This window comes from Enhydra lutris, unplaced genomic scaffold (genome assembly GCF_002288905.1).
Source record: "Enhydra lutris kenyoni isolate GAN:26980312 unplaced genomic scaffold, ASM228890v2 scaffoldscaffold19, whole genome shotgun sequence".
NCBI lineage: Eukaryota > Metazoa > Chordata > Mammalia > Carnivora > Mustelidae > Enhydra > Enhydra lutris.
In genome coordinates this window covers 21,340,898-21,368,543 of record NW_019154103.1, presented here as the reverse complement: position 1 = coordinate 21,368,543, position 27,646 = coordinate 21,340,898, and the positions used below count along the sequence as shown (strand labels likewise).

Sequence of the window (27,646 nt, the reverse complement as noted above, 5' to 3'; positions counted from 1 at the left end):
GGTCCTTTCCCAGTTGAGAGTTTAAAAAGTTGATGCTAAAAAAAAAAAAAAAAAGTTGATGCTAACCAGCCATTCATTCTTCCTACTAGTCTCTTCGGCTTTGTTTAGCTGACACTAAACCTTTAGTTATTGCCTCTGCAAAGTCACTTTCTTCCTGGCCTTGCCCTTCTTCACCCTCCAACATACCCCTAGAGACAATCTTGCTCACAGCCCTGACCCTCTTTTGCCAATCCAGCTCTTAGGCCCTTCCACCTCCCTTCACCCAACTCCCATTGGAATCTGGAAGGAGCTGCTATCAGTCATTTCCCATTGTTTTTGTAGAGGGTATACTCTCTCTATTTAACTTTAATTCTTTTTCATTTTATTTGCTTTATCTTAAATTGTAAATTTTTAAGAATCAAAACATTAGCAAGTAAGTGAAGAAATTATTTCAGGAAAGATAGTCTTCCAAAGTTTCAACCCATGTTTTCTCCGCCCCTCCGTCACTTGATTTCCTACAGATGAGTAGCTATGATTTGGCTCAGGCTCAGTTACTGCAGGCCTCTTCTTTGTGGAGTCTGCATGCCTGCCCACCTGAAATTTCACCCTCTTCACTACAGCCACACCTGCAGGCCCAGTCTCCTGGTTTACTGATTCCAGCCTCCTCCTCCAGGACAGAGCAGATCATGAAGTGGGGAGGCAAGGAGAAGAGTAGAAAGGTTCTTTCCTGTTTTTAACTAAAGATGATACTTTGATAAATTTTATTATGTGTTTTAACATGATGGATATTATTTCAATTGGTGACCCCCCCACTTCCTTACCCCTTTTGTGCCTATAATGAGCCACTTAACAACAAAAATATTACTGGAATGATAAAAATGAATTTTCTTTTCCTGTTTCCATAGACTTTTTTGTTGCATTGTGCATGAAATGGTGCAAAATATACCACCTTGATTTCTTACATTCTCAAGAGTTCTGTACTCCCTGGGAGCTTAGTAAGTGTGCTGTTGCCCTGAGCCTTCCTCTTTTACCATAGGGTAAAAGTTTTGAATACTAAATATGTCAGTTGGATGCCATTTCTCACTCTTCTGAGTAATACAGAATTTGTAAAGACATCATTTTGGTTTTCACTGTAGTCATCTACCCTTGTTTTAATACTTGAGGTTTTTTTATGGCCTATGACTACAGGTAGTTGAGGTTGACAGTGAAATCTAGCATGTGAACCATAGAGTCTGTATGAAATAGACATATTGCTTAGGGGTTTCTTAAGCTTTGCCAACTCCATCAGGTACTTTCTACATCAAAGACAGAGAACCGGGAGAAGCCACTGAGTTGGTTTTTTATGTCTTACCTCAGAACTCTCGGGTGAGAAGTCTTTATGGGTGGACAAGGAAAAATGTTTATCAGAGGATTTGGAAAACTTCTGCTGAAGCTTTGGACCTGAACTGAAAGAAGAAACTATACTATCCAACTGGAATGTTGTACAGTCCCCTTTCTATAATTCTTTTTTCATTTCTTAAAATATAACTCAGTAAAGATCATGATATTTTTATAGAATTATCTTTGCAAAGCTGTTTTGTGGTTCTCTAAGCAGACTCTTACAGTTTGCCTTCTTTAGAAAAATCTTGGGGAAGTTGAAGATTAATTTTCTTAACAAACTCCTAGTTGGCATTAGTGATGAGTATCTTTGAATTGACCCTATTAATTTGTATCTCTCATTTGTTGAAGGGATATTAGGTTTACTGTGGAATTTTAAGTGATCTATTTGAAGACCAGTCCAGCTTTTAGGAAATAAGTGTATTTTCAGAAGGCTAGACAATGTGTGATAATATTTGTGGTCATTTGTAATATAGCCACAGTATCATAGATGTTAAATCTGAATGAAAGCATCCGACTCAGCTCCCTAATTTTCTAGGGGGGCCAATGGTGAGGACACTGAGCCCAGAGATGAGTAACTTCTTCAAAGTCATAGAGGTAACAAAAATCAAATCCTAGATCTTACTAATATAAAATTCAGTGTTCTTTCCACCATACGACACAACCAAAATATTTTTATATACTGCTAGAATTATTTATGCCCATTAAAAAGTCTATTATTGATTGAAATCTGAGTATCAACCAATTTTTATATTATCAGTCTCATTCCTTTGAGAATTTCTGTTTCTCTAATGGGAACTTCCCTTAAATATCCTGGTTTCCAATTTAGCATAACACTGAAAGTACTTACGTTCATTTATATGTTGTGTCCAATCACTGTGTAATAATAGGCATTTATCTAGTTTCTCTCTTAAATTTATAAACTCATGAATGGCAAGGATACTGATGGTTTCTTATTCGGCTCAGCCCACATAAAGTACACTTTGGGACCCTAAATAAGTGTCTTAACATGAAGTGCTACTTCTTTCAAGTTCTTTCTTTAATAGTATCTGCACAGTGGGGCAGCCCCATGTCTCTGTTGTGCGTAACATATACTCTTGGGGGCATTTACTAAGTAATAGTCATTATGATAAGAATTATTAGTATAGCCCTATTTCTTCTGTTTCCTTTTATCAAGCCCACCCTTCTACCAACTAGCTGAAGAAGCCTATCACATGCAAAACATTTTACTTTTATATTGCCTTTAAAGAACTTTTCAGTTAATCATATACCACATAATTATGGAATCTGAAAATTGGAAAGAACATTGGAGGGCACTGTCTTGTGCCTACTCTGGAAAAATATTTTAAGTAAAAGAGTGGTCCTCAGCAAGTCTTCAGTAACTAACATAGGTCACAGCCATTAAAAGTCAGTTCTGGTATAAATCCTAATTACTGCAATGGAATCCCATGACTTATATTTATGTCTCCTGTGGAAAAACTATTTAACCTTGTTGTGAGTGGTACGGGAATTAGAAAAAGGTACTAAAATCTGTTAAGATATTTTAGTAACTATAATCTTTAGAAAAAGACATATTTTGCTTATCCTGAAAATTTTAATAGAAGGAGTTATCATGAACTAAAAGGAAGTGAGTGATATCAGATTTCACTGAACTCAATCCTAGGAATGATTGCCTTGAAGAATTAATAGGAAAACAAACATTCTCAGGCAAGCCAAAAGACAGTGCAAAGGTTTTACTTACTACTACCCTCAGAAGTTACTATAACTTGGGTGGAGGTGGGTATTTTAAACTTGGTTCCCATAGAGACGCTCTGAATTCAAATACAAAGCATAATCTGGTCCCTGGCGATATCCATAATCTTTTTTTTTTTTTTTAATAATCTTTATAGCACTTCTTTACCAAAGAATTTAGATTGTACTAATTCTTAACTAGAAATCCTGAGCTGGAAATTCCTTTGTTACTAAAGTAATTTCCTTGAGAAATAACCTTCTTGATTTTATACTGGGGACAGCACATTTGAAGGTGGGGGACCAAAAGAAATACCCAAGTCAGAAAGCCGTACACCATTCAGGCAGAATCTGGTTGGAGAGGAAATCTGGTCCCATGATTATCGAGCTTCCCCTGCTAGCCTGTAGGTGGGTGTGTTTAACAGAAGGAAGCAATGGGAACCAGCCTGTCAGCCAGCCTTTAGAGCTAATTAGCTCAGCCTACAACAAAGATAAGTGAGCCTGGGAGGAGGGCCCCCTGAGGGGTCTTTAGATTCTGGGAAATGTCTGATTGGCAGATGTTAAAAGGGATTCTTTGGTAATCCTGTGCATCAATGAGCTGCACAAATTCAGTCCAGGACTGCAAGAATTCAGGCATGAGGACACTGTGCAGCAGGCTCACACAGGCAGACCCAAGATGGACAGAACCTTGGAATCCCTGAGACACATCATTGCCCAAGTCTTGCCTCACAGAGACCCCGCTCTAGTCTTCAAAGACTGTAAGTACTGAAGGGGAAAAGTTTTCTGAAAATAGTCCTAAACGTCTAGTCACATCCTATTTAAGTATGATTTCTCCTAAATCTCTGTAGTCGTGTGCTGTGGTCTAAGTGATATTTAACTTGTTCCTGACTTCAGTCAGGAGAATGATTTCATTTCACCTACGTGTATTAGTTGCTGGGTTATTTTGTCAGTGATACATCTTACTAACTGTTTGGAAGTCTTTCCTAAAAATAAAGACTGTCCAGAGACTTAATGAACTCTTCCAGATGCTTTTATAAATAAAGAAAGGCTGATTGCTGCTGAGATTAAAGCTAAAAATAACTTAGATATGATAATAAATATTCTGTATTTGTTAACCTGTTTAATCCTCAAAACATATTAACTGTGTTAAATTAAATACTGTGTTTGAAAATTTTTTTTTCAAACAAACAACAATAAATAAATCAGTGAGCTTTTGAATTTTGGTAACAAATAATAACACTTTAATTAAAAGGCCAATAAAATTAGAGTCTTCCCACCTCTGCAACATCTCCCCCTCCAAAAAAAAAAAAAAAAAAATCTGAACAGCTATGGCAAAGTTATTTCAAAATCTTTTCTTTAATGATTACGAAAAATAATTCAATCAAGCTCTCCAATCCTAGCAATACTATTAAACCATTTGTCATGTAACTTAGTTTCTGGAACCAATTTGATTTCCTGCTGCTGCAAAACAGACTATCTTCGTGTTGTATCTTATCTACAGTGAGTTTCATATTACAAAGGGCTTCTGAAATAGAATTTTGCTATGAAACTGCCCAAAAGGTAAAATGCATATGGATTTTTTTTTTCTTCAATAAGTTACAGCTTTCTTTGTGAATCTTGTTATGTTTGTCTCCATCAAAACATCAATGCTTTGGATTTTTGCTCTCTGATTGGTGAATAATGTTAGTTTCCAGATGTCCTTTTAGTTTATATTTCTATTATTTGTGATGAAGACAAAAATGTTAGGCCATTTTTTTCTATAAAATTTTCTTCTTAGAAATTAAATTGTTACCAATGTGCCCTTCAATACCATATTTAAGTGCTTTATTTCCTTCCTTTCTTCCGTCCTATCTTCCTTTTTTCTGTCTTTTTAAATATTCTTTTCAAGAATATGTCAATAGCTATGCTAGACAAATAAAAATCACTCCTCCCCCAATCTAACCTGGAGTCTATTCAGGTTTAGTGTGTTCCTTTAAGTAAAAAGGGAAAAAGTCTTTCTCCTACAATGGCACTGAATTCACTAGTGAAGGGTGAAAGGGCTCTTGACCTGCTCAAAGCTTTGGATAAGTTGTATAGAACCAGGGGTCTTATGCTGCGGGTTTGGAGAGTGGAAGCAGTAAAAAGAAACAGAGGAGCAACTTTTCACTGAGTTTCTTGTGAATTTAAGAAGTTTAGTCTGTAATTATATGGTCACTTTCTAAGCTTAACTAAACCCCACCAATTGTTTACAGTTTAGCAGAGAGAATAAAATAGAAAAAGGGTTAAAATAAAACATACATTATGTTCTATCATCCAGACCTTCGCGGGAACTCTCTTGTATGGAAAGATAAAGAAGTCTCCTATTTCATGTATCTCATTCATTAACATAGAACCTAAATGTGATCAGATAGCATTGCCTGCTTACCCTCAAATGGGTTGTACTCTGCAACTGCTTGCATGGCCTAAATAGGTATGAGTATTAAACTGCTGATGCTCTCCACTCAGGTGTTTCTAATCTGAAAAATGACTAAGTGAAAGTAAGCCAAATGGCAAATTTCTGTACCAGCACTTTTTATAACATTGAAACATCCAGCCACTCACCATCCTCATGGAATAAATGGAAACAGGCTTACTCATTTTCTGGGGCAGGACATCAAAAGTCTGCCTGGGGGTTATGCCATACCCTGGCAGCCTATCACGCACATGCCAGAGTTTAGCACGTGGACTCATTTTCTTTGGCACACCCATAAGCTGCTGCCACCACACTCATCTTTTTTTTTTTTTTTTAAGATTTTATTTATTTATTTGACAGAGAGATCACAAGCAGGCAGAGAGGCAGGCAGAGAGAGAGGAGGAAGCAGGCTCCCTGCTGAGCAGAGAGCCGGATGCGGGGCTCGATCCCAGGACTCCGAGATCATGACCTGAGCCGAAGGCAGCGGCTTAACCCACTGAGCCACCCAGGCGCCCCCACACTCATCTTTTAACACAGCTTGTAAAAAGCTGCCATTGGCCCTGAATGGCAGGTTCTGAGCAGCCTCCTCTCCTAGTTACTTGTGGCCCTTTTTCCCCCACCCCAGTCCAGTGTCTTCCTGCCAGAAGAACAGAGCTAAGCACTTGAGTACATCACTGCCAAATCCTTAAGAAAAATTGCTACCTTGCTTTCTTGCAAGGTGAAAAGCCAGTCCAAGAATTCTTAAAACCCAGCTCAGTTGAACAAAGGAGCATTAACACACACACACACACACACACACACATACACACACACACACACACTGTCTCTCTTTCTCTCTCTCTCAAAATGTTTTTCTTAATTTTCTATAAATGCAGGGACAGGTTTTTTCTCTCTTCATTCTTTGGAAACACATAATACAAGAGATATAAATGATCATTTGATTTTTTTTTTTCTTTTTGGCCTTCAGTGGCTTTTGATTTATTTAAAAACAAGCAATTGTAAATTGAATTTTCTCTTCAAGTTGGTCAGGAAAAGTACCCAGAGAGTTTTCTGGTCTGAGACTGATACACATGGGGATAGTTACATTCATTTAAGGAAATATTATTTAGCTGCTTTTCTCAGCCAAGGAGGCCCTCCAAGTGGCATTTTGCAATGCATTAAATCTCTCATTTGTTTTAGACAAGGTGTTCATCTGGCAATAGTTGCACCTTGTTTTTTTTTTTGTTTGTTTTTTGTTTTTTTAATGTTCTTTCCTGGAAGGAAATGAATTCCATAACAATTTTTTGCTTTTTTCCAGAACTATTTCACATTTCAAATAAAAAATAATGGAAAGACATTTTAAATAAAGTGGGCTCTCAATTTGAAATTTGCTCATCTAAGCTGATATTGGATTGTTCTCCACTGTGTAACTGTCTCAAATTTGTAACAAGTAGCGCTAGGAGTCTCCAAACCACCAGCCAGAATCTCTTTGCAGGGAAATTAAGGCATATCTCCATGTTGCCTTCCATTCCTGGCTTTGTTCAACGTCCAGTTTCTTTTTGTTTGTCATATGTCACAACCAAAGATGAGCTATCCTAAAAGCAGCCCTTGTCAGCTCTTTTAAAATGTGTGTCTGAGCTTACTATTTGTTTGCCACTACTTGACAGTTCCTAGTATGCTTTCTCAAAGGAAATCTACATGATTTCAAGATGGCTGCACTTTCAGATTCAACTCTGAATGTTAACTCTTCATATAACAAGAGTATAATATGCTTATCTGCCATCTTTGGGCTTGCTCTTTATCCATTCATAGTAATGCTAGGATATCAAGTCCTCATCATGTGATGACCAGCATTATGCTAGGAACATTTATTCACAACAAACCAGTAATGTAGGCATTATTGTTGTTTGTAGGTGAGGGAACTGAGTCTCCTGGAGGTTAAAGTGCCTTGCCCAAGTCCACACAGTTAATGAGTGATAGAGCCAGAATTCAAATGCTATTCCAACTCTTCACCTTTAGCCACTAGATGATATTGCCTCTCAGAAGTATTATATTACCTTGTCATTTGTGCTGTCATGGGAAAATGGGGGGTTGGGAGGGAGGGCAAATGAACTCTTCTGGGAATATGGAGGAAACTCATTAAATAGGCCCATCTGAACAGGAATGTGACAGGAGAGTCAGAGGGGAAGGGCATTTTTTGAGGAGAAAGAAGAGCTTGTCCAAAGACATATCAGGCAATACAAAAACTGCATTGGGGAAGGTGGCGACAAGGCTATAAAATCAGGTGGAATCACACAAGTGCAGGCAACAGGGAGCCACTGGAGTTAACAGTGTTGTTAGATTATTTCTGCAAGTTTATGGCCTTATGTTGCATTGGAGGAAATATTAGATTGATATGTGTTGGAGGTACACTTCCTGATACTAAGGAAGAATCGCAGCTTTTTCAACAGCAGAAATTCCCTTGCCCTCTTGCCCAGCCACACAAGATGCAAAATCTGCAAATGTATACAGGCCTGTAGTGAGAAATCACTTTGACTAACTGAAAGCCAAAATCAAGGCAAACTTTCTTAAAACAGATTGTTAAAAAACAATCTTCAGGGGCGCCTGGGTGGCTCAGTGGGTTAAAGCCTCTGCCTTCGGCTCAGTTGGTGATCCCAGATCCTGGGATCGAGCCCCGCATCAGGCCCTCTGCTCAGCCAGAAGCCTGCTTCCTTCCTCTCTCTCCGCCTGCCTTTCTGCCTACTTGTGATCTCTGTCTGTCAGATAAATAAATAAAATCTTAAAAAAAAAAATCTTCATTGTCGTTAAAGCCTTGAGATCTGTTGGTTTCCAGCATTGACTGACAAAGTGATGTTAGATTTCATTAATATGTTTTCCCAAATTTCATAATAAAAAAGTGAGAAGGAAACTTTACTAAACATTGCACAATTAGAAGCAAATTTCTCACATATTTGAGGTGCATTAACTTCCATTTGGGAAACATTTTTCTGCATGAAAGGTTTTATTTATATCAGGTAAATATTTCAAAAGGTACATTTTTACCCTTTGGAAAAATTGGACCAGACTATAAAGCTATTAAAAACATCTTAGTAATATGAATCTGGCTGTATGCAACCCAAGAGAGCAAAAATCCTCAAGAGTAAAGTGTTTTCTCCATCCCATGCTTTTTAGTGTAGATATCTGAAATCTATAAATTTGATGATACATTTATGGTTTTTGCATTTCACAAAAAGGAATGGAGTAGGATGTAAGGGATGAAGGTACTTGTGCAGTAAAATCTCTACATATGTTGCATTGCATTCCACCACGTAAAGTATGCCTCAAAGAATATGGTTAAGGAAAAAAAAAAAACAAACCCTCTGCTGCTCACTAGCTTATTTTGCGTTAACAACATCATCTTAATTACAATAATTTGAATTCTGATAATTTTAGCATCTAAAGTGTGAGCTGAAGCCTACTCACATGCTGGTTTTACTTTATTACAGGATACAACTAGTTTTATTTTAATTATGCCAAGAGACAAATGCAGATTTTGGTTTCAGCCATTAGTGCCATAAGCACTGTTCTCTAATCCTTTATTCAGTATATATACATTTGGTAGATTTAAATACTGAAAGTCTCAGCCCCAGAGGAAAATTTTTCAAAATGGAGAAAAAAATCAGTGGCCTCTTGATCGTTTAATGGCCATCTGTCCTAATACGTTTATTTTTTTAATATATAAGTAAGATTTAACAAATAAACTACATTCGACATTCAACCTGTGATCAAATCTAGTCCTTCTTCATGGTCTGCCATGTCATCTCACCATAGGCTTTTTTTTTTAACAGTTAAGATTTGTTAGCCTGATCTCAACTTTAACAACTTCTGAAACTCATGTGTTAAGTTACAGCCATAATAGGATACAGCTGCACAAGGGTGAGTTTCTAAGTCATGATTTTTCTGTTTAAATGATATGGTTTTACTGATTATGTGCTACAGATTGATTTAAGAAATGTAAGACAACTTTAGAAGCCTTTCATAAAAGAATCTTCTGTATTTAATACATTTCATATTGAAGTTTTAACCCCAAAGGCTCTTACTTCTTTTCCTCCATGTTCAAATGCTCATGTAAGTTTAGTCTGTCATGGTAGTTAAAACCATCTTATTTTAAAAGAAAAAGAAAACAAAAAGATTCTTATTGAAAGCTTAATATTGACAAAATAGTCAATTATTACACTCCCTGTAGTTCTCTATATTCTATATTCTTTCTCTGGTGTCTGTGGAATGCTGTCTGAATTACGGTCTTTTTTTTTTTTTTTTTTTTTTTCCCCTGCTGTGATGATAATTAGTTGATCCCTATTTTGACCTCATCCACTTAGGCAGCTGTGGGAACCCGTCATTTTGTCACCACTCCTTCGGCACTCATGGCCTATACTATGTAGTTTACATTTCTCTTCTGCATTATGAGTTACAGCTTTGCTGGCATGTTTTTGTCTACACCTAAGTTGGAAGTCCCAGGAGGGCAAAGCCATATCTTGCACTTCCATCTGCCCTCCCACAGGGTCAGGCACCTAGCAGGTGCACAAAAGACATTTTTTGGTTCCTGAATAGTTGGTTTTCTCCCTCACAAAAAGGGAGAAAGATTTTTACTATTGCCAGATATTCTCCTTTACTGTAAAATAAACTGTACCTTCTAAAACATCATCACTGACCCCTTAATCACAGCTTAATTGCATGCAAGGTTAAACTGACAGCCAGATGAAACAGGATGGAGGAAGAAGGGGCTCTGGAAATAAACACAGCCACCTCAGACAACTTCCCCAGAGCACTGTCTTGGGTTGCCCATGGTAGAAGACCCTAAATCATTCCATACACCACAGTGGCACAGTAATTTAGATTGCCAGTCCTCATATTCATCTTCAGGGTCTAACCTCAACTGTGGGTAACTCAAAAGCCATGCGCCATGCTCTTTAGAGCAAAACTCTATCTATCTTTGAACTTGTACATAAACCCTAGTTAGATAGCTATTGCAGAGTCGTGAAGGGTTTTCTTATGACTTTTCCTAGGGAGAGTACATTGTATGCCTAAAGCCACATTTGCACAGACTGACCATTTTAGCTAAACAGAATTTGTCAGCAAAGCAACCAGTGTTTGCTTTTATTTTTTTAATCTTTGATTAGTTACCTATAATCAGCAGTCCTACAAAGTCTCCTAAATACAGTGTAATGTCAGTGCCTGATGGGAAATGGGAGAGATATATTCTTTCTGATTGGTTAAATAGATTACATCAGGTTTTTATTTTATGTAGCTTTTGTGATTGGATGACATCATCTCAACACGGTGCATGTATAAACCACACATGGAAACTCAGGCATACTGATGCTGTTTAATTCTGGTATACTTAATGATCTTTTATTTTCATTTGTCTTTGTGATTCCTTCTTGCTCCTTCATATTCTCTCCCCTTTTCCCTCTTAAGAAAAATTATGCAGTACTTCCAAAGATATAAAAAAAAAAAGTCACTTTAATTTCCCCCAAAATGACTCAAAGTTCAGCAATTTTGAACTCTGAAGGTGAAAATTAAACGAAAAAGAATGGGATACTTTTTGCACATTTTGGACAGTCTCCCAAGAGGTTAAATTTGTAGAACAACCCAAAGGATCATAATTCCTTCAAGAAAAGTGTTCAGGGAAGCACATGGGACCAGAGCAGAAGAAAAGAAAAAGCAAACAAAAGGAGAAACACACCAGCTTTCCAGCTGGTCAAAGAGCTAGGTGCTGACTCTGAAACATTTATACTAAAGGAGAGTTCCTCTCCTGGGAGTATAGCAAGACTCCAAGCTGTCTCAGTCCTGCAGTGTAGCTGTAGCTATCTTTGAAAGAGTATCTACACCTAAGAAAAAGAGGCCCAAGATTCCTACAAGTTGTACCTGACCTGATACACAAGCTGTGTCAGCAAGATTCCATTAGCCTGATCAAAATCTCGCAGAACGTGAAGATAGTTATAAATGATTAGACAACTAGGTTTTTTGGTCAGTGTCCTGGAGTTTACCAAGCCAACCACAAGACCCAAAGATACTCTGTTTTACAACCCATTTGGCACAAATCATAAATTGACATCACATCTTGAGCTTGCCCTTAAATTATTTGGGGGTCCTTTTTCTATTAAAAAAAAAAAACAAGAAACAAACAAAAAAAACCAACAACTAGGAAATCACATTTGGCAAGTTGTATATGATCAAATTGCTAGAATAGAAAATACTCATTAAGCTTATTTTAAAATGTCACCTGCTAAAGCTAATTTAATTAAAGATTATATTAAAATATTACATAACATAAATCTATCTGGTTGGAGGCAGAGAATCAATTTGAAAATATATTAATCATCTTGAAGCCTTTTAATGATTTATCCTTAAATGGTAGCCTTTCCAATTTGTCTTTAACTGTTTGGCAAGGGGTATTTTACCCAGCTAGAATTTTTTCTCTGTAAGGCAAAAAGAAAATGATTCCTTTTTTCTGATAGATTTATAACATACTTTTAAGAGCCCTTTTTGCTGACAAATGACTGTCTCTCACACAGGACTTACCACATATTAAGTAATTGAACTGGGCAATGGACTGTAATGTTTCTCTTTTCCTGAAGCATAAGCAGTCATTTAAACATTAATTTTAAATAAAAGTTAGCTCCTCTCGTTGTTTCTCCTAAGAGCAGTTCTGTTGCCTTTAGCATCCATTAGAAAGTGAATAATTTGGACAAACATCCCTATTTTCAGATTTTGAGATATAGCATTTCATCCATTATTTTCTGGCTAGTTTGAAGTTTTGACTTTACTAGTGAATAATATCAAAAGAGCCTTCTCTTTTCCATCTCTGAATTCTTTACATATTTTGGAAATAAATAGCACAATATGTGCAATTAGAGAATTTTCAGATGCGCAGACTTTTTTAGAATGTTTAATGATATGGTTTCTAACCCAGGAATAGTCAGTTTCAAAGATTCATTATGCAAGCATATAATCATGCCATTTCCTTTCCTCCTTCACCTTCTTTAACCACAAATAATAGCTAACATTCTCGTGCTTACTATGTGTCAAGCTCTATTCTGAGCATTTTCCATTTAAACCTTATAGAAACTTTGTGTAGGAAGTACTGCATTTTACAGATAGAACTGGGGCAGTTAGGTAGGTATCTTAGAGTGGTACAGACAGAATTCGAACACAGGCATTCTGGCTCCAGATTCCATGCTTTTAACTACTAAGTAAATTGCCTACTGGTTGATAAAATGTAGAGAGACAAGATCCAGTATACACGTCGCGGTGTTTGAAACAGTGACTATATTTGAGGACTCTTCTATAACATATTCTATAATCCATGGGGCATTTACATTCTATACATCTCAGAATGCCCATATGAAAACATAGATCATGCGTCCTTTTTGGCATCTTTATAGCACCCAATCCATGAAAATGACAAGTTCTGAATTTGTAAGATAAAAGCCCTCTGAGCATCCAGTTATTGATGATCTTGTCTTAAGGGGCTTTGTGCTCTTCCAGGCTGCAAAATGAACCTTCTCTTGCTTGTCTCATCCCCTACCCACTTCTCATAGATTTTTATGCCCAAACTCCTCCCAGAAACGTTCTCCTTGGGGTCACCCAGATCTACAAGAGCAGCCAAGCATTCTCTCCACATGTCTGGGCCCTCCTTCTTGAATGGAGCCACCATGAGCACAATAGCATCTTAGGCAAAGACAAAGGGCAAGGGACTCTGTGCTCCTGCCATTCTTACCCACTCAGGTAAAGCTGGGGCACTAGAACAGTAGGCTTGATTTCCAGTTCTTAGAAGAAACTAACTCCCCTTCCCCTGTCTTCTGTCAAATCATACCCCTTTCCTATGCCTCCTTACAAAATTCCTTGGCTGAGGCATTTTCGTTTTCTTACTCTTCTTGTCAAGCCATCCTTACTCCTTTGAGAGCACAACTTCTCTCTCATCATGGCTAGATCTCTTCTCAAGTGGCTCAGCTTAGCTTTTTCCAGGGCAGATTTTTCCTGAATTTTTCAGCCCACATTCATTTGCTTTACCCCCTGTGTTGGCTTAATTATTGTGCAATAAATTTTTAGGTTTTAAATATTACTTTAAAATCATATCTGTTGGGGGATGCCTGGGTGGCTCAATTGGTTAAGCCGATGCCTTTGGCTCAGGTCATGATCCCAGGGTCCTGGGATGGAGTCCACATCTGGCTCCTTGCTTGGTGGGGAGTCTGCTTCTCTCTCCGCCTCTGCCTGCCTGCCTCTCTGCCTACTTGTGATCTCTGTCTGTCAAATAAATAAAATCTTAAAAAACAAATAAAATCATATCTGTTCTACAATGTAACACCCTTAACATTTTCTTCACTAATTATATTACACATACATTATTTCTTCAATCAATCAATTTTTATGGGAAGAAGCCTGTTTTGAACTTTTTTTTTACTCCATATCACCAAGGTCAGTGTTGTCAAATAAACCATGCCAGTGCCACAACACTGGTTAATTCTGGTGTTCTTTTCCACTTATCCCTGAAGCTACTTTCAAATCCTTTCCAACATGATGTTGCAGGCAGTCAACATAAATGGATTGGGGTTGGCACTCCAAGATAAAATTACTCACCATCTCCATTCCAGGATTTTTCTAAACCTTAGCTGTTATGAAAGTAAAGACCTAGCTAGAAAGTGACCAAAAAAATCATGTGTCTACTCTGACCAGGCATGATCTATCTGTACCTGCTCCAATCTCCAGCTGAAGCATGGCTGCCACCATCACATCCATGCTGTGTGAGCATCATAGTGGTTCATACATGAAACCTCCTGTTCAAGGAAGAAGCCTCAAACTCTCCAGGAATCATAGTGACTTCACTTACTTTCTACACATTCATTCAGTTGCATTCAAATGGCTCAGAAATGTAGAGTCTTCTTATATTCCAAGTGAATTCAACAGTTGCTTCATATGTTGGGTACCAAAGAGGCTAGAGAGAAGAAAGAACCAGAGTCCCTGCCCTCCAGAGTCTCACAGTCTGCTGTGAATTAAGTAACAAAACTGTATGATATAAGATGAATTCTTATCATAAGGCATTTCATTCCTGCAGCCAGAAAGAAGTCCAGCCAAGTCTGACTTGATCAGTTTAGCCTGGAACACCACATCCATTTCATTAGCATGGTTTAGAGGAGATTAAGTGCTAAGACACAGGACCACTAATGGAATGAGAGCTCAGAAAAGGAGATTCATGTGGGCCAGAACCAGTGAGTAAGGCATGATGAAATAGGTGGTATTTCCTCTGAAGTTTGGGAGTAAGTGGGGTAGATAAAGGGGAGCAGCAGAAACAATACTCCTGGGAAAACTTGAACCAAGGCACAGGTCAAACAAACAAACAAAAAAAAAACCACTCTACGTTCAGGGACAATAAAGACACTGCTTTTCTGAAGCTGATTGAGGATTTCTATAGAGCAGTTCAAAGGTTGGATGGTCAATGTATTCCACATTGTTGGATGTCTTCTCAGTTCAACTGCCTTTTGTGAAAGCCTTAATACTCACCTTTTTATAATCAAAAAGAAAGCCTGAGGTAGGGAAAAACAAAAACCTCATTCAAGAGGGATTTACTTGGGGATTGAATTACCACTCTCAAAACTCTGTCACGTTTCAAATTTCAAAACACTGTGACAAAGAAGTTAACTATACTAATGCCTATAAACTACTTTGCAAACTGTCTTGTTGATACACAAAATATTCAAAACTGCTAAAGAGGTTTGTGTTAGCTCAGGCTATTGCAAAAAAATGCCTTAGACTGGGTGGCATACGTAACAGGAATTTGTTTTCTCACAGTTCTGAAGGCAGGGAAGTCCAAGTTCAAGTTGTCAGCACATTTGCTTCCTGGTGATAGACCTTTTCCTGACTTGCAGATGGCTGCCTTATTGCCATATAGTCACATGGCCAAGAAAGGCAGCTCTAGTGTCTCTGTCTATTCTTAAAAAGGCACTAATCCCATCATGGGACCCCCAGCCCCATGACCTCCTCTGAACCGAATTATCTCCCAAAGGCGCCACTATCCTGTGGGTTAGGGCTTCAGCATATGAACTGGGGAGAGGGAAGGTACAGGGGAGAGAGGTAGAAGGTACAAATATTTAGTCCATTTCAGGGTCTATCACTTGTGTCTGAGAAAGCGATTTGGGGCCATGCAATGGATTTAAAAGTTTGATGTGCAAAGTAAATTCAGAGGCTAAATTGCTTTCTTTACTCTCAGATGTTATAAACTGAGAGAAGTCACAAAAATGAACTGGATTTCATGCAGTTATTCTGGGATCTCCCCAATAATTCTCTCTCCTCCTACTTCCTCCCACATCCCTTATCTCAGCCATTTAATATTCTACTTCTTCATAGTAATTTTACTCATTTAATATCAGTGACCTTGATAAAGGTACCTCCAGTAGAGTAGACACACATGAAAACAACTTAAATTCCGTCATATTAGAGAGTGTCTTGGAATGAACAAAGAGCATGGACTATGCACTCAAGACAGCAGTAGGTTAAAAATCCCAGGTCTAAGACTTTGTAGCTGTGTGATTATACCTTAAGCATCTTTAATTTCTAATCTGTAAATTGTGGATGATAATTCCTGTTTCTAGGGGATGTTGTAAAGATTAAATGAGAAAATGCATGGTGCCTGGAATGTAATAGATACATAATAAAGGAGATGAGAATAACAACTTCTTCCTACAAAAAGGCTTCTCAAACTTCAATGCACATCACTTTGCCTGAGAATCTTATTAAAATGCAGATTCTGGTTCAATAGCCTTGGGGTGGGGCCTGAAATCCTGCATTTCTAACGAGAACCCCTGGTGATATCTAGGCTGCTTCTTAGAGGGCTGCAATTTCTGTACAAGGGTTTAGTGATTATTTTGTTTTTATTTTTAAGTAACTGATGGTGGAGGGGAATCTTAAAAGATGAGTAGACCACACAGGAAGACAATAGTCAGTGGAAAAAAGGGCATTCCACATGTGGGAATGGAAGTAAAGTGTTTGCCAGTAGCATAGAAAGCATGGGAGCCTGGAAGGTGTCTTGAGGAGGAGAGAAGTATGGAATGAGAAACTGTATCAAGACAGAGGGTCTTCTATGCATTGCCAAGGAGTTACTTATCTTGTAGGTAATGAAGAACTCACAGAAGGATTTTAAGTTGTGAATGATTTGATGAGCTATGAGATGTAGATTACCTGGGAAACAATGGGAGGATAGGAGAATAATGGAAGTCAGGAGGATATTGTATATTTGGCGAGATAAGAACAAATGCAGCAATGGTAGTACAAATTGAGAGGAATTGAGAGGAAGTGAGGACTATAGGAGGCATCAGGATATAGAATCAATAAAACTTGGGGATTTATTAGGAAGGAAAGAGGACATGAAGTTTAAGGTGCCTGCCAGGTTTCTGATTAGGTTATTGGGTAGGTGATAATATTACTTTCTTTTTTTTTTTTTTTTTTTTTAAGATTTTATTTATTTATTTGACAGAGAGATCACAAGCAGGCAGAGAGGCAGGCAGAGAGAGAGGAGGAAGCAGGCTCCCTGCTGAGCGGAGAGCCGGATGCGGGGCTCAATCCCAGGACTCCGAGATCATGACCTAAGCCGAAGGCAGCGGCTTAACCCACTGAGCCACCCAGGCGCCCCGATAATATTACTTTCTAAGCAATTCAGGAGGAAGAGAAGAGTTTGTGGGAAAGAAAATGAGTTGAGCTTGGGAAATGTTGAATTGGTGTCACATCTGACAAGGAAGTATCTGTAAACAAAGTTGGAGTTATAGGAGAAGGTTGTGGAAACTGTCAGCTTATATTATGGTGGATGGATGGAGTAATGGAGATAGGTTCTGTCATTTAAGGAGAATGGTAGAAAGAGAGCAAGAAAAGACAAGGACAAGATTTTTATTCAAATCAACATGAAGGGTGAGCAGAAGAAGAGAAACCCACAAAAGAATTTGAGAGGAAACAATTAGAAACAGAAAAGCAGAATGAGGATAAATACTGTCAAAAAAGCCTAGGGATATGAGAGTTTCTAGAAGAAACTGATCAGCTGTGTGAAAATGCAATTAGACGTCAAATACATAAAGACTGAAAATTAGGAATTGGTGGTGTTTGCTAGAGCAGTTTCTGTGGGATAAATTGTGGAAGAAAGTCAGATTATGGAGAGTTAAAAATAAATGGAAGATAAGGAAGTGGAGATAGTCATATAAAATAGTCTTTCTAGCAGCTTCTTTACAATAGGAAAATATTAGTAATTAGTAGTCTGATATAGTCTGATATAGTCTCAAGGTTGAGTGTTTCATTTAATTAATGGATTGATTCATTTATTCATTCTCTAAAGCATACTTTTAGCTGCTGAAAAGGTGTGAATAAAGAGGAAACCTTTAAAACTAAGAGGTGAAGAGAATTACTATGGAACAATGCCATTTGAGACTGGAAGAAAATCTTATGGAGCTGGGCACTTGTGCAGATGGGTCACTAGATGTGGGGATGGATATCACATGCTTGGTAGCCCAAATCTGTTCTGAAATAAGGAAGGCGGGATCATCGCCTGAGCACTGAAGGGCAACTGAAGCTAGGGACTAAACTGTGTAATGAGGCCTCTCTTCAAACTTGTGCTTTTCTTCAGCAGAACTTGAGCTTCTGCTTGCATTATCTGTGACATTGTCCATGAACCTTGTTGCTACTTCAAAAAAATAAGCACGTGTTTCTTAAATAGAGCGTCCTCTGATATACTGCTCTTTGGAATTCCAAATAGCAAGCTGGCCCTCTTCTCTCTGCACTCCATTCATCTGGTTTTCCAGTCGACAAGAGGAGATAGAGATAGAAAGATGGATTGTGTGTGTGCATGTACATACATTGTACTCTTTAGAGGTGATGACATACATAGGACTATCAAAGAAGTCTTCTAGGGTTGTAGAATGAAAAATTTGAAAACTGCTACTTTTATTCATGTAGAATTCTACTTAGTACATACCTTTGAACTCTTTAATCCACATAGCTTTACATGCCAAAAGTCTCATGTTCATTTTACCTGGACAGTCATGAGTCTTCATCTTCCTACTCCAGTACGCAGCTCACATCCACTCAACAACAAACTAACTTAAAATCGCAGGCTAATATGCCTTGTTGACTATCAAAGCAACAGGCCGGTTTTTGTTTTAGCCTTCAATCTTTAAGACATCGTGCTGAATTCTGGAGGTCACCTGCAATAGAAATGCAAGTCAACCAACTCAAAAATCCTTGTTTTCTTGGAGTTGGGAGGCAGGAGAAGATGAGAGATAGAAAATATTATTAGATATTTTGAATAAATGAAAAACTCTGTAATGACCAATGTCACCTTTACCACTTCAAAATGTACCTTTTTGTTAATTCAATTATTCCCTATGATAGTCTTACCTTTTCCCAGTTTTTTTTTTCCAAAGCACTTCTTAAATACTCAACACTGCAGTTTTAAAATATGCACAGGCATCTGATTCCTTAGGCATCTTGAGAATTTGCCTGAACTACACACGGTGAAGCTGATCCATGTCCTAGGGATGAGGTAAAGGAGGCAGGTGCTCTAGTAAACAGCTTAGAAAGTGGTTGTGCATTATTTTTGCCTCCAGGTCAAACTCTGTGACTTTCTTGACACCTGAAAAATATCAAAGCCCACATTTTGAAGCACAGTTAGGAATGTGTTTAGGAGGGTGCCCAAGGGCAGAGACAACATGTTATACAAAGACTGGAAGAAAAAAAAAAATGATTTAATTGAGAACTTGAGGAAGCCTGGGAGTTCTCTGTTTTGGTATACTTTCATATACAAGTGAGAGACATCAGTTCAAAATGATTTAAGAAAAAGGTAGATAGATGTGTTGCCTCAAGGGCTCAAAGTGTGTCAGCAGAACTTAATCTTTCTTTCTACATCCCTTGGTTCTACCCTTCTCTCTGTAGGCTTTCTTCTCAGCCAAGTTTTCCCCCTGCTTCAGCTGTGTCACACTTATCTCCTATTACCCCAGCAACCCTAGCGAAAAAGGAGAATCTCATTTTCCAACATTTCCAGCAGAAGTCCTGGACTCATTCATTGGTTCTAAATGATTTGTCTTTGGTCAAATCCCCATCCGTCAACCCCAGAGAAGACATGGTTGAATGAAGGAAAGACTATTGTTTAAGGAAAACCTTTGTGCTGTTCCTAGGCAGGCAAAAACACAGATGTCCTTATATTGCCTTTGTGCATGCAGTGGACTCTCATGTGGATAAGGGTATAAACTTCTGTGAGACCCCAGAAATGAAAAATAGACCACTTGCATGAACTTCACAGGAAAGCAGATTTCAGCTTACTCCCAAGAAGGATCTTTTCACAACAGGTAGAACCATTAGGAGTTGAAATGGGCTGCCTCAAGGTATGCCAAGTACCAGGTCCTTCCATTTGTTCAGGCACAAACCAGATAGGCAGCTGTCAATAGAGTTGTGTAAGGAATTCCTACATTAGGCAGAGTTTTGCCTAAATGACCTGAAAGGTCTCTTTTGACGCTACAATTCTATTATCCTTGTTAATTTCCACAATTCAATTTGCAGTACAGGATAAACAAACCAACCAAATTTGATCTGAAACTTCTGCAGGCTATCACAGGTCATTTAATCTAAACCACATGGCTATAGCCATTACTCTGTTTTCTGAAGTCATCTAACAGACGTGGTCCTTAACAAGGTCTCCATGTTATTAGTTTCACTTATGGCTTTTTTCAGCCTCCTGCTTATTACTCAATTGCCTTTCATTCTCCTTTAGATTGGCATGGAGAGGAGCATGAGAGTTTTCTTCTTTCTGCCTTTCGCCTCTTAAACCTTATAATAGGTGGGCCCCAATTAAAATTACATTGTTTATACCTTTACCTCCAAATTTGGCTTTCACTTGGCAGGTTCAGGAATCGATCAGAAACAGGAGCAGGAGCCATGGATAACCATAGCTCTAAACTTTATTGAGGCAAATTTTCAAAGAAGGAAGAGTGAGATTTTTAAACTTTTGATATTAAAAATTAATCTATAAAGTGAGATTAACATATTGCAATATTGTTAGAATTAGGGTACCAAACCACTTGAGCCATACTCGAGAAGAAATAAACACATTTGCGTTAAACAGGATTTGCTCCTTTCACAACTGAAAGCACTCCCTCCCCCCCATATACAAGTATACTCTGTTCTGCTTAAACTGGAAATGACATGTTACACAATCCAGCCTGCAAATAAAATTTTGCTTTTGCCCGAATACATCCATCCTTAATAACTGATTATGTTTTTTTTTATGTTTTTCAGTGAATGTTGTGTCAATGTTACAGGAATTTTGGGAAAGCAAGCAGCAGCAGAGAGCTGCATTCCCAAGTGAAGGCGTGGTGGTCTATGAGTCACTGCCGTCTCCAGGACCTCCCTTTGTGAGTTATGTGACCCTCCCAGGGGGAAGCTGTTTTGGCAACTTTCAGGTAAGAAACAACCATAAATTGGTCAGTAAAAGTTAATTGGGTTAAAATAGAGTAAGTCCTTTAATAAAATGGTAACATTATCAGCTTTCTTGGTTGTAGTGAAAAGAAAGTTGTGTTGCATTCCATTATATACCCAGGAAAGTTGGCCAGGTGTTTCAATTTTTTAAAAATGCAAGTGTTTTATATTAGAGTGTCCCCTGATATTTCTTTATGGAAAATTAATTTTATATCATTTTATTTGCCTGATAGCTGCTGCCTTCCTCCAAAATATTTTGAAATAAACCATAAAGAACAAGGAAACTTCTATAAAGTCCTTCCATCAGGGCCCTTCCATTACTAGGAAGTCTCCACTTTCATGAATTTTGAATCAAGTCCTAATCAATCTACTATACAGCAAAGCATGAACCAACAGCAAAGGTTGAGACTTACCAGTTTTGGGTTCAGGCACCTGTGCTAAGCCCAAGTTCTACCTCTGAATAACTGTATATTCTTGGGACACTTACTTAAATTATTGATTTCCCTGACTTTGAAATGGGGAATAATATCCATGGTGTTGGTTGAGAGCCATGAGATATACATACAATGTATTTATCTGACACATGCTAGGTATTCCAATTATTTTTTATGATTATTATAAAGACCCTTCTAGCTGGTGAAAGCTTTATTATGTCTATGATAAGGGTAATGATGACCATCAACACCTGATTGTCCAGTGTATATGACAAATATTTGTTCAGTGACTAGGAAATATCAAGCATTGGGCCAAGTAATGAGGATATAGTCCATACCTTGAGGAAATCAGTGTGCAAAAAAATTATAGTAATTAAATAGGGTTATATTTGGGGTTTGATGAATGCATAAAGAAGAAACTTCTCAGTTTATGAATACTCCTTTAGTGTAGTAAACTGTCTCTCAATTTTCAATAACTTTCAATATGGACAATATGCTCAACAAGCATTCAGGTGTCCCTCAAAACTTTAATAAGAGGCAAATTTTCAGTGTATCTCTTGGTAGTGTAAGTCTACAAAACTTAAAGTCATGTAATTTTTTGGACTAATGTCATACTTGATATTATTTATATTTCACCTTTACTCTCCCTTTGAACCTAGCCGTGCCTCACTCATTTATTTTATCCTGTTACTGTATATCTATTACATGTTATTTCAAACCTTTATGAAGTGAAGGGAGACTATAGTTTAATAAATAGACCCACAAACCTATGTCTGACCCAGATAAGTCAAAGGATTCATGGGGAGTGCAAACACAAGCTGAAATATGCAGTTGAGGGTGTCTTTGCCAGTCACTACGTGACATTCCTAGCATAGGGAGCAGTATGTGAAAAGGCCCGCCTGGAGCAAGAGAAAACCACAAGCACTTTCAGAATTTGGGAAGCCTGAGTGCGTCTGTGGCAGGGAAGTGGTAGGAGATGATGAGTTAGGCACTCATATCAAACCATAATGGGTCTTTATGCTCTGCAAGGAAGGAATGCAAGGAAGAACAGGTTTTATTCCATATAAAATCAGGACCTCCGAAGGGTTCTGAGTCGGAGACTAATATAGTCAAATACGTTTCAGAAAGATTATTCTGGCAGTAGCATGGGGGTTATTTTAAGGCTAATTAAAGAACTATTTTCAAAATTTCTGGCCCAGACAGCCTCCAAAGTCTTGCTTTCTCTTACCCTGAACATTGGTCCACAGTGGACCTCTGTTTCCCCTCTGTCTAGTGACAGTGAATTGCCTGATGAGGGTGATTTGAAAGTGGGTCTAGAAGCCTCAAAACAGAGCTTAATAGGTGCTCTTGGGTAACTCAGTTAATTAAGCATGTCCAGCTTAGTTTCAGCTCAAGTCATGATCTCAAGGTTGTGAGATTAAGCCCTGCATCCAGCTCTGCCCTCAGCAGAGAGTCTGCTTGAGATTGTCTTCCTTTCCCTCTGTCCCTCCCACTACCCATGACCCCCTCCCCCTCTCAAATAAATAAATAAATAAATAAATACAGTCTTTTAAAAAAAGCCCAAAAAACCCCACAAAAACACAGAGCTTAATATAACCACAGACAGACAAGGATGAGGGGCTGGAGAGGGGGAAGAAAGCAGCAACTGAGGAAGGGATTTCCTAACCCATGTGAGCCTGGAGGTCCATCATGAAGCATTCTAAGGTGAAATCAGCCTACTCATACAGAGCTTCCATCAGACTTCCCATTCAAGGTAGACCTTCTAGGGAAACAGAGCACAGACACAGAGCAAGGTCTTGCCAGCCAACTGAATGAATCTCTTTGTCCATGAATGTTATTGGACTAAAGACCACCAAACATTTGAAGAAAACCAAAAACAAAAGAGAAAGGCCAAGTGAAACAAACAAAAGGATATAAATAATTCAAGCCATAGATGACATAAGAGAAGATTCCAGTGAGTATCCTCAGAAAATTGTGGGAAGATATTTATCCCTAAAACAGCTATGAAAAAAGGAGCAATCAGGGAACAAGAAATTTAAAATATGATTGCCAAAATAGAACAATAAAAATAAAAAAGAGTGAATAGATGAGTGGACATAGGTCACAGCCAAATTAGTGAAGGATGACAGAATAAAACATAAATAATAAAGTAATTCTTTTAGAACACAGAGCAAAAAGACAAAGAGATGGGAAAAAAATAATACAGGAGGCATGAAGATAAATCCTGGAGGTAAACATTAACAAGAGTTCCAGAAAGAGACAAAGGAAATCGAGGGGTGGAAATAAGTAACGGAAGCAATTTTCTTTTCTCCCCCCAGATTTTCTTTTTCTTTCTTTCTTTCTTTCTTTCTCTCTTTCTTTCTTTCTTTCTTTCTTTCTTTCTTTCTTTCTTTCTTTCTTTCTGCCTGCCTGCCTTTCTTTCTTTCTTTTCCTTCTTTCTTTCTTTCTTCCTTTCTTTATCTATTTGAGGTGGGGTGAGGGAGAGTGAGCATGAGTCTAGGAAGGGTCAGAGAGGGAGGGAGAGAATCTCAAGCAGACTCCCCATGAGCTCAGAGACCCAGGGAGGGCTCAATCTCACAATCTCAGATCATGGTCTGAGCCGAAATTGGACCCTTAACTGACTGAGCAACCAAGGCAGCCCAACAGAAACAATTTTCTTGAGTTAAAGAAAAGCACAAATTTTCATATTGAATTGGCCCACCATATTCCAAACAAGATCATGATGAAAGAATCACAGGGCTCCATGGCTATTAGGAACTTAGGGACAACTCTCTACATAAAAGATGGATCAAGGTGCTTTTTTTTGATACTGGATTTATAATTGATCTCTGGTTTGGTTTTTAGTTTTTAATTTTATTTTAATGTAGATTGAGTGTATACATAAGATATGGAAGATCTAATGTAAAAGGGCAAAAACTGGCAAACCCAGTCAACAAAACCAAACTATTTTTTAAAAAAGATGAGTAAGAAAGAAAAATCTTTGGCATTTCTGAGTAAGAAAAAATGCAAAGCATATACTACACTAAGCATGATAAGAGGAATGCAATCATGGGTGTATGATGTAAGAATACTACATAAACAATTACATTAAACAACAAAGATGATATTGAATGCTTTTTGGGAAGTCTTTGTATTATCTGTGAAACTCTTCCATAAGTCTAAAAAATTAAAAGTTAAAAAAACTTCAGTGTCTCCCTATTACCTTCTTATTAAAGTCTGAATCTGAATTCTTTACTCTGAAAATAAAAGTTCTGCAGCTGACCCCAGCTTTCCCTTTCAGCTTTATCTCCCTGAATTCCTCTTCTGACACTCAGTGCTTCATCCTAACTGTTCTTCATTCATGCCTTTACTTCTTCTAGCTGCTATTTAGGCATGTTCTGTCTCTATAATAAAACATAAATGCCTCAGGGACAGGGTCTGTATCTTCATATCCCTATGACTCCAAGCACTGTGCTTTGCATATAGTAAGTGCCCAATAAATTTTGTTGAATGAATAGCTAAGTGAGTGGATAAAAAAATCTCAAATATCAATGGAGTTTATATTTGTCCACTATTATGTATAATCACTATTGATTGATACACAAAATAGTGAGTACTATTATATACAATATAACTATTATATACAATATAATATATCTAATAGGATATTTTACCTAATATTTTACCTAATAAGATGGTGGGCTGGCAAAGAAAAGTCAGGAACATTAAAGTCAGGTAATATTATTATGTTCATATTTGTGGTTTTAAGTTTTGAAGGTGGGTTAGCTTAAAAATATTGATGTAAAAAAAACAGCCAGTTCTCTCTGAATTTATTTTGTGCATAGTAACTTCCCTTCCACCAAATACCCATGACCAAAAATAAGCAAGATTTGGCCATTTCCTCACCCAGGTGTGCATTATGTTTATTTATATGTAATAAATGCACTCATTATAATCTCTTAGAATGTAACATATTTGACAGATCAGTGAATGGATCTAGAGGATATAAATTTTAGAAATTCAAATTTCCTTATTTTTGTTTTTGCTTTCACTATCTTGAGAATTATGAATTTCCCAAGCATCTCATAAATTTCTCCTCAAAATGATAGGACTTCCCCTTGATAGTACATTCAACATCCTCCTTGTGGTCTTTAAAAAATAGAAGACAAAATGAAAAAACTGAACTCTTCAAATGGGAGGCCTCTTGATGATTTCTCTGATCATTTCAGGGCTCCTTTACCTTATGTTTAAATCATTATATTTTAAAGTTCTCAGGAGGATTGTTAACATCCTTGCTTTAAAAGATGCAGAATTTCCTGAATCAAATGTTTTGAAAATGTGTTCGGTTGATTGGCTGACAAATCTGACCCCTTAACCCCTTTGGCCCCCCAAAATATGATTTGAGAAAGGAAAACCAGGAAGTTAAAAAAAAGAAAGAAAATTTCTCCTAAAGCAACATCCTTACACTTTTCTTTGACTGTTCAAAAGCCATCTTAAATGCTATTTTCACCATATAACATTTCATCTTGTTTTTGCCAGCAATTGGCCAGTAAGAGCCTACATGCTCATTCCTGCAATGCCTTTCACATAATCAAATGTCACCCTTGTGCATTGCAAATCATTTCATGATGGATTATTAATGCCAAGACCATGTGCTGAGACATGGAGAAACCATTATGCCAGCAGTAGCCTTCTTACTGAGCCATGGACGTCACCTCCAATGGTGCCAAGTAATTGAAAATACTTGAAGTGGAGTTTGGGACTGGATTGAAGGATTAATCCTTCTGGTTTCATGAAAGCTGTAAGAGATTATGCCCATTCATTCTTTAGAAAAATGGTATTCAGACTGAGCTTTAGTTTTCTGATTAATCAAAGGAAAGCAGTCAAAGGCTCTGATGGACATAAACCACTGGTTTTATGCAAAGAAACCTCCCACTGAAGTAAATGGGAGGCTTGTGTCCAAGAAGACTAATTAAGGAATTTTCAGTTAGTCTTGACACCACAACCCACAAAAAACAGAGAGCCAGAGGGAAAGAAAGCAGTCATAATCTTGTTTAAACTTTGCCTTCATAAGCTACTACAGTATTAGAAAAAGAGAAGTGAAAATGATTCATTTTTGAATTTCAAAACAATAAAATGATCTATTCATATTAAATTATTTTTCTTTTAGAAAGTTATATTGAAACACATTAGTTCTTATTGTGTCTTTTATAAAAGAAACCATCCTCTAATATTACAGGCATTCAGTAGGAATTCATGCATTTTGGACATATTTTCTTTATGCCATTCTCGTCTAGGCAGTTAATCCTTCCCTAGCCACATATCATGACCATGAAAACTTGCAGTAATTTCCATTTTTTACAATAAGAGCAACACAAGGGCCATCAGATCAACGTCTGGCTCCCCTCTTGATGAACTCAGAAGGAAAGCCACTCACTGCTTCAGCAGCTGTTTTTGTTTTCAAGTGCAAAAGGAGAACTTATTTGAGCATTTTATCTTATTTTATATTTTGATTAAAAGGTTTGTGATTCAAGTTTTTTTTTCTAACCAATGACGTGACCTTCCATGTCATCTGCTAGAGTGATTTGGATTAATGAATTTCATTCTTATTTGGAATAAAAACCAAAAATTCCTTTGAGTGTAGTATAAGACCATATGATTATTTGTGTGCATAAGTTAGGATTGATAAAAAAATGTGTCCTCTGGCTAAAACACGGATGTGATAGCTTGATTTATTTGAAGTGTAGGACACTAATTCATTTGGGTATCATATATTTTTCACGTTATTATTTTTTGTTTTGTTAAAATTTCTTCATGGAAAATAAATATAGGTGTTAAACACGGTTTAGGTATTTAGGCTCTTTGTGTATTGCCAAGCAACCCATGGAACTGAGACATTTAATATTACCATAGGCAAGCTGTTACTGGTTTTTGTTTTTTGTTTTTTTCATTTTCAACCAAAGCTTGGTGTCGCATAATTGGGTGACATGAGAGGACAAAGCAGATAAGCTCCTGGCAAAGGAGCCTTTGCCTCTTTAAGCAGTGAAAAGCACCTTAATTTTCAAAGCAAAACCTTTGCTTATGAAGATACCTAGAAAAATTACTTTTCCAAGATGCGTACTGTCTAAAAGAAGATAGGACTGTTTGATTTTGTTGTGTTTAGTTTCTTGAGGCAGTAAGCGTACTTCACCTGTATTATCAGATATAAAACATATGTTTTACACTTCCATGCATTGAATGATTCTTCTCA

General features: G+C 37.6%; 1 protein-coding gene across 2 annotated transcripts in view; it reads left to right on the top strand.

The window, feature by feature from the left end:
* The window catches only part of LOC111148367 (limb and CNS expressed 1), a 59,232-nt gene that overhangs the window by 3,683 nt on the left and 27,903 nt on the right, over nucleotides 1-27,646 (top strand). Inside the window, exons 1-2 of one of the 2 annotated variants that reach the window (XM_022504867.1) lie at nucleotides 3,483-3,842; nucleotides 20,804-20,967. In XM_022504867.1, the coding sequence (XP_022360575.1) occupies nucleotides 3,761-3,842; nucleotides 20,804-20,967 (246 nt within the window). In that variant the 5' untranslated portion in view covers nucleotides 3,483-3,760. Of the gene's footprint in view, nucleotides 1-3,482; nucleotides 3,843-20,803; nucleotides 20,968-27,646 lie in introns of those variants that run through there. The other variant, XM_022504868.1, reaches the window with a different exon arrangement.